General features: G+C 50.8%; 1 protein-coding gene across 1 annotated transcript; it reads left to right on the top strand.

The window, feature by feature from the left end:
- The first annotated feature begins 1,006 nt into the window (after positions 1-1,006).
- Positions 1,007-2,165, top strand: Id1 (inhibitor of DNA binding 1). The gene is made up of 2 exons (XM_050151079.1): positions 1,007-1,514; positions 1,720-2,165. Exons 1-2 carry the CDS (start codon positions 1,101-1,103, stop codon positions 1,759-1,761), a joined length of 456 nt encoding a protein of 151 aa, XP_050007036.1. The 5' UTR covers positions 1,007-1,100; the 3' UTR covers positions 1,762-2,165.
- Positions 2,166-10,085: the final 7,920 nt, after the last annotated feature.

The following is a 10,085-nucleotide window of genomic DNA, read 5'->3' as shown; positions in this document are numbered from 1 at the left end:
CTGACACAGACCAGCCCGGGAAAGGAAAGGGAGGGGGTGATCTCTGCAGCTGCTGCTTTGTGGGAGGGAGAGCTTACTCCGAAGGTTTCAAGAAAAAAAATCTAGCAAAATGAGGAGAAAAAAATTTAAAAAAAAATCACCCCAGCTGCTGTAGATTTGGGACCTTTCTGCAAAAGGCTGCAAACCCAGGGTAGAGCTGGGGGATGTCGTCCCACTCTGCAGCGACCCTTCTATCTAGTTCAGTCTCAGACTGTGTCCTCAGATGTTTCTGGTATAGCTCCCAGTTCAACGGACCAAGGTCCTGATCTAAAAGACTTTACGGTTCATTTTCTGGAAATTGGGATCAGCCCCGAAGTTCAGAGTAAAAGAGGCTCTGCTTTAAAATCTGTCTCGACATGGTATGGCAGAGCACACCTGTACTCTCAGCCCCAGGAAAAGTGCAGCCAAGAGGATCAATCAAGGTCATCCTCCTCCGCTACATAGCAAATTCTGAGTCCAGCTTAGGTTACAGGAGACTCAGTCTCAAGACAAACAAACAAAACAAAACAAAACCCTCAAAAATAAATAAATATAAAAGTAAGTTCAGCTTTGATAACTGGAGATCATAACCTAATCTTCTGACAGCATCTGGAAATCCTAAATCAGTCCTTAGCCACTGGTCACCCCAGAGCCAGCCATTCCTCTGTCTCTGTTTCTCTCATCTGCAAAATAGACTTGGAGAAGCGAGAGAGAGACCACGAGAAGCTGATTCCTGGGGTCTTTTTGTTATCCGCAAAATTGGCTTAGGCTCTTTGCTCCCTTCGGGAGGAGTCCACTAGCCGCTCTGCCCAAGCCCTCCCACCCTCTCTGTTCTTGAGCCCCATCACCTTTCCACCAACCCAGGGGTGCACGGAGCTGGGACTCAAGGGCGCGCTAAGCCACGCCTCCAGACAAACCATTGGTTGCTTTTGAACGTTCTGAACCCGCCCTGGGTCCGCCCTTATAAAAGCCTGGCTCCAGCGCACAGCCCTCTCATTGTACTACCTTCCTTCAACTTCTGCGCTCTCTTCCTGCACTCCCTTCTTAGGCACCTCCGCTTCTCTCCGCCTGTCCTCAGGATCATGAAGGTCGCCAGTGGCAGCGCCGCGGCCACCGCGGGCCCCAGCTGCTCGCTGAAGGCGGGCAGGACCGCGGGCGGCGCGGGCGAGGTTGTGCTCGGTCTGTCCGAGCAGAGCGTAGCTATCTCGCGCTGCGCCGGGACGCGCCTGCCTGCCCTGCTGGACGAACAGCAGGTGAACGTCCTACTCTACGACATGAACGGCTGCTACTCACGCCTCAAGGAACTGGTGCCCACCCTGCCTCAGAACCGCAAAGTGAGCAAGGTGGAGATCCTGCAACACGTTATCGACTACATCAGGGACCTGCAGCTGGAGCTGAACTCGGAATCCGAAGTCGGGTCAGCCGGAGGCCGGGGACTGCCCGTTCGGGCTCCGCTCAGCACCCTGAATGGCGAGATCAGTGCCTTGGCAGCCGAGGTGAGCTCCGAGTCGGAACATTACATTATTCTCCTGTGAATGGGGAAACTGAGGCCACGGGGAGGGGTTAGCAGTATGTCCCCCTTGCTTTTCGGGTGCGTGGCTATTTAGGGGCGCCTAATAGGAAATAGCTGGCTCCTTCATCGTGGAGCCAGCATCATCCTTCCATCCTGTCTCATGCCTTATCTCGCTCTGGTGTTCACAGGCGGCATGTGTTCCAGCCGACGATCGCATCTTGTGTCGCTGAAGCGACACGCTGAGGGACCAGACGGACTCCAGCCCTTCTGGAGGCAAGAGGAATAAAGTGTTCTCGGTTCTCCAAGGGAGCCCGGGGAAAGACTTCCGCGGCCACCGGACTCTTGGCGGATATGGCCAGGGGGCTAGAGGGTTGACCAGCGGAGGCTCACCCTCTCTCCAAGACCTTAGACCTTTCAGCCTCCAGAGACTTTGGGGGAGGGGGTTAACCAACCCCGTGTGTTTCTATTTTTTGAAAAGCAGACATTTTTTTAAATGGTCACATTTCGTGCTTCTCAGATTTCTGAGGAAATGTTTTGTATTGTATATTACAATGATCACTGGCTGAGAATATTGTTTTACAATAGTTCTATGGGGGTGGGCTTTTTGTTGTTATTAAACAAATACTTTAGATAACGTTGCAGTGACTTCTTGGATGGGGGGGCCTGGGGCAGGAGTGACCTCTGACCATTTTCACAGCTGGTGTTGAGAAGCGGGAATTGGAGGGCCACCTCTGGACTGTCATTCTTACCGATCTGAATGGGTGTTTCCGGTGTCTTTAATGACTATTCTTTTCCTCATCCCTGGCCATTTCCCTGTTCCCTAGTGTCATAAAATGAAATCCTCTAGACCTCTAGTAGGGTTTCTCAAAGTGGTCCCTAGGCCATCTGGATCACCCTGGGAGGTTGTTAAAATGCAGATGGACCCGCTGGGTTGGTCTGCTCGGGGCTGGGGAGTATTCAAGCCATTCAAGTTGGAAAAGCAGGTCACTGGACCATTCATTTCCTTGTCAATGGCAGGGGTGGGTGGGTGTGTGACTGTGTTGTGCTGAGACCTAGGGAAAGGGGCCTGCATAGGGTCATAGCTTGCCTGAAGGGAGACTTGTGTGACTCCCCCCCACCCCTTCCCTGCTGAGCCACCTTTCTCTGGATGCCAGCAGGCTGCCTTAGGGCTTCAGGCTTGTCCAAGTGGGTGATGAAATTGGCAGGGTTAGGCCGTGCACAGCTGCAGGGCCACCTGCTCTGGGTCTGAACTCAACCCCCTCACCCTGGCCTGGCTATGCTAGCAGACCGACATTGCTCCCTAGGCTACTGTGTGGGCGAGTCATGTCCCCAACTCCTGACAAGTAGAAAAGTTTCTTTCCACTCGGGTTCTCTCTACCTGGACGTGTGGCTTTGTGCTCAAAGGGGGAATGCACACATACGTGGGCTTGTCTGGGTACGACCTGAGGATCTCTGCAGGAGACGGGCATCTCCGCTGTGCAGGCTTGGGGTGGGCAGTGTATGTAGGTAGCAGGGCACACATGAGCGCATGGGTCCTGCAGATGAGGGTGTGCCCTCCAGCCCTTTGGGCTCTGCTTGGGTGCTTTGTGCTCCTCCTACCTGCTTGGCTCTGGGTTGGTAGGTAGTGTGCATGGTATGGGCTGTAGAGCCACACTGGGCTCCTTTGTAACTGTAGATTGCTTGGCGTTTCTAGGCCACCACTGCTCTAGGGCAACGGTGGGGCAGCTGTGTTTAGGCAAACCATTTCTCTCAAGTACAGTTCCCAACTCCCTGGCCAATTGTGAGTTAGACCTTGGGGACACCGTCCTTCAAGTATCTCTGCCAGGTTAATTCCCATGGGGAAATGGAGTCCTGGGAAAAGCAAAGACCTTGTCCCCCATAATAAGAACTAACAAATCAACCAGTTATACTAAAGCATGGTGCCAGACAGCCTGGTCCGTGTCGCTAGATCCAGGCAACCCAGAGTTACACAGGGAGACCTGTCTCAAATTACAAAATAAGGATCAAAACCCAATAACAATACCTAGAGCCAGGAGCCAGACCCGCTCCTTTGCTTGAAGGACATCATGGATCCTCACTGAGGTTAAAGGCAAAACTCTGAGCCCAATTATATCACTGAAGAAATACGCTGAACAAAAATAAAATTTGGAAATATTTACCGAGCACTTACATTAAGTTTAACACTAAGCCAGCTACATAAAAAGACCTCAAGCATTTGATGGACTTGACCAAGCAGTGTAGAATTTGTAGGTGGTTAAACCCTTTGCTGTGCCCTCTCCACCTGGCAGTTTTATAGTACTAACCTCACAGAATTGTCCAGAATAAATGAATCCAGCACAGAGTTTAGCACATTGCCTGGTACATAAGACAGTTAGAAATTATTAATCGGAGGCACACATGTGTGCACCCACTTCCTCACCATGTGAGAGTCCCCACACACACTTGCAAGCCCACCCACCGGGACGTGGGCGTGTTCCCCCCCGCGTGCACCTCTACCCTGCAGAGCCTTTTTCTAGCCCAGGAAGGGGCCGCTGCGCCCCTGGCCACTCCCCCCCACCCCCACCCCGCCATCCAGGCACACTCTGGCTTCCATGTTTCCCTCTCTTCCTCTTTGGCCCGGACCCAGCCCATCTGGAGGCCGGCTCCGCAGCGGCCTGGGAGCGTTTCCATCAGCTGGGCCCGAGGAATGCGGAGCTATTTAACCTGAGCATCCCCAGGTGTACGGAGGCGCCTGGCTGTCTGGGCCCGCCGACTTTGGCACGGCCGCGCTAGACAAACAGCGGCCGCCCCCGCCCTGCCCCTCCGCCCGCAGCTGCAGCCAGGCCTGGGAACCGGGCGGGCGCCGGCAGCTTGCATAAGAGATACCAAGGAAGGAGGGGGCCAGAGGCCACCAATGTGTATACATATCCCAGTTGTGTGTGTACCCCAGACCAAGGGCCAGAGGCCACCAGTGTGTGTGTGTGTGTGTGTGTGTGTGTGTGTGTGTGTGTGTGTGTGTGTGTGTGAGAGAGAGAGAGAGAGAGAGAGAGAGAGAGAGAGAGAGAGAGAGAGAGAGAGAGAGAACCCCAAACCCAGGGCCAGAGGCCACCAACGTGTGTGGTGTGTGTGTGTGCACAAACCAAGCTCTCCTTTGGAAATCATTAACATCTCAAACCCTCCCAGTGGGGTGGCTAGGATCAGAGCGAAAACTGAAGAGGAACCACAGGGTAAGTTCCTTGGGTGCAGACTTAGGGTCCTCTTTATTTAACAAACACATAGTGCTTAGTATTTGCTGGGCCTTCTCCTATACTGAGTCTTAGTGATTAGAGACTACATATACATAAATATTAAAAACATCACCTATTTAACCCCTTAGTGACCCAGTGCAAACTCCTGCTCACTTTGGTTGAGAGCCTAGCCTTTACTTTAGTGCTAAGCTGGCTCTCCACCCCTTAAACTCAATTTAATAGCAACAATAGTAAAGGCTGAGCCTCAAACATGCTAGACAAGTGTCCCTTGACCAACCACATCCCTAGCTCTTTTTTTTTTTTTTTGAGACAGCAGCTCACTCTGTAGCCTTCCCACAAGCAAGTCAGCTTGAAATGGCATCCTCCTGCCTCTGAATACAAACTGAGGCACTGAGGCAGGAGGATCAGGACTTCAAGGTAATTCCCACCTACATAACAAATTTGAGGCCAGCCTGGGCTACATGAAACCCTATCTCAAACAACAAGAACAAAATCTTATGGGAATCAGGAAAGGTAGCAATAACCCAGGCTCCCTCTGTATCTAAGATGTCCTGGATCAAGTTGAGTGACCTCCTTTGAGAGGACACGGGTCACAATAGCTAGGCATAGGTCTTAAGACAGGTGGAAAGCAACCAAATTCTATGGGAAGGTCTGGTCCTGTCTGGAGACTGACGGATCATCAAGCCCTGACAATGTTACCTAACTCAGGGGCCAGTCGTGTTTCTTGAGTTTTTGTTGCTTTGGTTTTGAGGCAGGTTTTCTCTGTGTGGCTCTGATTGTCCTGAAACTTGCTCTGTAGACCAGGATGGCCTTGAACTCACAGAGATTCCACCTGTCTCTGCCTCCCGAGTGTTGAGTTTAAAGGTGTGCACCAACCGCCAGGCCTTAGACTTTCTCTTAATGACATTTTTCTTTATTGTTTGCTTGGTTTCTTTCTTCCTTTTTTCTGGATCACTCTGTAGACCAGGCTGGCCTCACACTCACAGAGATCCACCTGCCTCTGCATCCAGAGTGCTAGGATCAAAAGTGTGTGCCACCAATTGTTAGTTTCCACCGCGGCAGCAGCCTGCCTCCGTCACCAAAATAGTTACGTCATCCCGTCAGAGGTGCCTTTCCACCTTCGGCTGTGTAGCATGTGCACCCCTTAAAAGTGCCCACCAGGCACGGATCGCTCTCTTGTCTCTTCCCTGTTCTCGTCTGTCTGTCTGCCTCCTCTCTCATGTCCCCAATCCGACATGGCGTTTCTCTCTTTCACTCCCCCCACCCCAACTCTTTCATTAACTCTGTTGCACATGGCGTGTTTGTTTAATGGCATACCTGGGCAGGGCCCAATGAAAGGTACCCACTTCCCTTTCTTTTTTATTTATCATTACAACTATGCCTGGCTTGTTTTGAGTTTGAGACAAGGCTTTACCTTATTACCCAGGCTGGCCCTGAATTTAAGGCAGTCCTCCTGCCTCAGACTCTTACTTGCTAGGATTACAAATATGAGCCAGCCACGGCACCCAGCAATAGCATTGAATGCCAGAACCTCCAACCGGAGAGGGTTACCTAATGGCCAGGGTCACATAGCTGGGTTCCCAAGTGGTAGGCAGGCCTCAGATCCTGCCTCGCTTTTCTAGTGAAAGGAGGTGAGTCACGGGCCAGGCAGGAGTTGGGTGAGGCTGGGGTGAGGACCAGGCACCACTTTCCTGGAAAAGGAAGGGAAGAGGAAACATGGCTAGGAGGAACCACAGGTCGGGGGAACAGGCCTGGCTCCCTTATCTCTCTGACCCCACCCTGGCTGGCTCTGCTTCCTGCCCCCGATTCTTGCAAAACCTTCTTCCCAGAGCTTCCCCCAAGAGAGGTGCCCCAGGCCCGTACAGGGTTGCATCAGGGTCTTGTGCAAGGAGCGGTTAGGAGAGGATGAGAGGTTGGCTGTGTGCCAAGAGGGAAGCAGGAAAGCCAGTCCCCGTGCCATTTCTGATCGGATGTTTGCTTCTTCGGCCCAGCTCCCCAGCATCGCAAGCTTTCTACCCGCTGCTCTGAGATTCCCGCAGTCAAACCTACACAGCCTGAGCTCCAGGCTAAGCTGCTGTCGCTTCTACCAGGAAATTTATAGGTGTCCAACTGTTATTCATCCTGTAGTTAGAAAGCTCTTCCCGTGCACTGGGAACAGATTGCCGGAACTAAATTCCAGCAAGACTAGGTACCATCTAGGAATTTCCATTCTTAGCTAAAGACTGACAGTGAAGGAATAAATAATATATCAATATACACACATATACAGCCTGAGGTTCATTTACTCTGAAATGACCCAAGAAGCTTAAAGTTCAAGGCTCCTCACTCAAAAGAGTTCTAGCTTCGAGTTCACAGGTTTCTTTGTACAGTCTGTAAAATTTGTATGTTGTGTTCTTGTTAGAGGCTCCAACAAAACCTACGTTGTGTCTTGTACATGAGGCGAGGCAAGACAGAAGGATCACGCTTACATATTGTGTTTGTGTTCCATGCTTGGATTTAAGACCCGGCATCTCTAAGCCAGGAGAGGAATAGGGGAAATTGCTGAGAGGTGAACCATATACTCACCCTTCTCCAGGGGCCCTCGTGTGGGCTCTGGTTTATCGCTGGCTATTTGCGCCCCCTCTCGGAAAGAACTGGAACTGCGCCCGCATGGTCGAGAAACCCCGATTGGGTAAAAGACAGCCTGAATCCTAGCGGCCTCTAATGGACTGTGAGAGTATTAAATGCCGGGGTGAGTGTGCGCTGCTGTTTGGTATGTATCCAGGTACTCAGATAACTGCACACTAGAATCCAGAAACTTCCATCCACATCAGAACTCTGATTAAGATCTTACATATTTCTGGGCTGCAGTGGCACGTGCCTTTTTAATCCCAGCACTGGGGAGGCAGAGGTAGGTGGGTCTCTGTAAATTCAAGGCCAGCCTGGTCTACCTTGTGAGTTCCCAGACAGCTAGGGCTGTTACACAGAGAAACCCTGTCTCAAAACAAACAAACAAAAAAAACAAAACAAAACAGTATCTCAGACTGCCCTTGGGCTCTTTTATGTAGCTGGGGATGCTCTTGAACCTTTAATCCTCATGGAATCATCTTCCAAGTGCTGGGATTCTAGACGTGCAACACCACACAAAACCTAAGGTCATCCTCAACTGCAGAATTCCAGGTCAGCCTGGGCTACATGTGAAATCCTCTCTCACGTGACTAAACAAACAGCTGACAGAGTTTTGGTTCATTGTTTCTCCAGGTTGAGGCCATCATGGTGGGGAGGACATGGGGAGCAGAGCTTACATAATGGTGGACAGGTGGGAAGGTCCACAGCAGAAAGCAGCAGAGATAAGATTTTCCCAAGGACCTACCTCCTACCTTCCTAAAGCTAGGTGCCGGCTCCTAAAGTTTCCAGAACCTTCCAACATAGTACCGCCACCTGGTGGCCAGGAGCTAACACCACAAGCCTGTGAGGGGCACTTTTTATTCGAATCATAACAGAGCTGCCTTGTGAATCGAACTGTAGAGACCTAATGGTGTATCTCGGAGTGGAGCACAGGCTTTACCCTGGGTTTGAATGAAGCCCAGCACAGAAACAAAACAGGCCAAACACAAAACAAAAATAGAACCCATTAAGTGACCCGAGGGTTTTTTGTTTTTGTTTGTTTTGATAGGGGGTTCAAGACAGTATTTTTTGTGTCGCCTTGGAACTAGCTCCGTAGACCAGGCTGGTCCTGAACTCAAGAAATCTGGCCCTGCCTCCCAGATGCTGAGATTAAAGGCCTGTGCCACCACTGCTCACCTGACGCCAGTTTTGTTTGTTTTTTTGGGCCTGGGTCTCACTGTGTAGCTCGGGGTAGCCTGGAATTTACTATGTAGTCTTGCAGAAATATAGACTTGCCTCTGCTTCCAGGAACTAAAAGTGTGTGCTGCCAGGCCTGGTCCAAAGTTTTGTTCTTGTTTGTTGTCACTGAGGCAGGGTCTCAGTCTGGCCCAGGCTGACCTGGGATTCACACTCTGCGCACCCAGGCAGTTTCAATGCTGCCCCATGTCCTGAGTGCTGAGATCACAGCCCCCGCATTGAGGAGAGGAGAATGTAAGCCTTGGACATCTAGAACCCAGAGCCGGGGACAGGAGCGCTGAGAACAGCTCTGGTTCCAAAAGCCCCTGATGATATGCAACCCTTCACCTTCACAGGCTCACCGGCATCCTCTTGTTCTGACCTGCAGACTTTGCACAAAAAAAAAAGAAAAGAAAAAAGAAAGAAACTTCAAAGAGTGTTTGCCAAGCCTCCTTTATCTGAATTCACCTCCAGGCACCAAGTCCAGTTTGGGAACTCTCACCAGCTCCCCTGGGGCTACAGTTTGGATTTGAAGTGACTTTCCAAAAGCTTCCTGTATTCAAGGTTTGGTCTCTAGCTAGAGGCAATGCTCGAGGGTGACTAGATCATGAGGCCTCTGCTCATCCACAGATTAAGTCACTGCCGGTTGGATTCATTATTAAATTTTTTGTTTGTTTTTCCAGACAGGATTTCTCTGTGTAGCCCTGGCTGTCCTGGAACTTGCTCTATAGACCAGGTTGGCCTCGAACTCAGAGATCTGACTGCCTTCTGCCTCTGAAGTGCTGAGATTAAAGGTGTGTGCCACCACCACCCAGCTTGTGATTAAATTTTATCTTTTTTGTGTGTGTATGGGTGTTTAGTATGCATGCCTGTCTGTGTACCTTGTGCATGTCTGGCACCCAAGAAGGCCAGAAGAGGGTGTCAGATCCCCTAAAACAGGGAGCTTCCACCTCGTGTGGGTGTTGGGAATCAAAACCAGGAACCAGGTCCTCTGCAAGAGCAGCCCCCCCCCCCCCAGACAGGATTTCTCTGTGTAACAGCCCCAGCTGTTCTGGAACTAGCTCTTGTAGACCAGGTTGACCTTGAACTCACAACTAGCTTAGCCCCGGAAATAACAACACACAAATTGTATTCTTTTAAACACTGTTTGGCCCATTAGCTCTAGCCTCTTACTGGCTAACTCTCACATCTTGATCAACCCATTTCTAATAATCTGTGTAGCACCACGAGCTGGTGTCTTACCGGGAAAGATTCAGCATGTCTGACCTGGTGGCTGGATCCATGGCGTCTGCCCTGGAGAGGAGAGGCATGGCATCTGGCTCACTTCCTTTCTTCCCAGCATTCTGTTCTGTCTACTCTACCTACCTAATTTTCTGACCTATCAGGCCAAGCAGTTTTCTTTATTGATTAACCAATGAAAGAACAAATTTATTTAGTGGTTATGGAAGGGAGGAGAGAAGGGGAGAAGAGCAGAGAGGGAGAGAGGGAGGGAGGGAGGGAGGGAG

This window comes from Alexandromys fortis, unplaced genomic scaffold, assembly GCF_014885135.2.
Source record: "Alexandromys fortis isolate MF-2015 unplaced genomic scaffold, M_Fortis_MF-2015_v1.1 scaffold_27, whole genome shotgun sequence".
NCBI lineage: Eukaryota > Metazoa > Chordata > Mammalia > Rodentia > Cricetidae > Alexandromys > Alexandromys fortis.
Note: the sequence above shows the minus strand (reverse complement) of the source record. Positions and strands in the feature narration are given on the sequence as shown.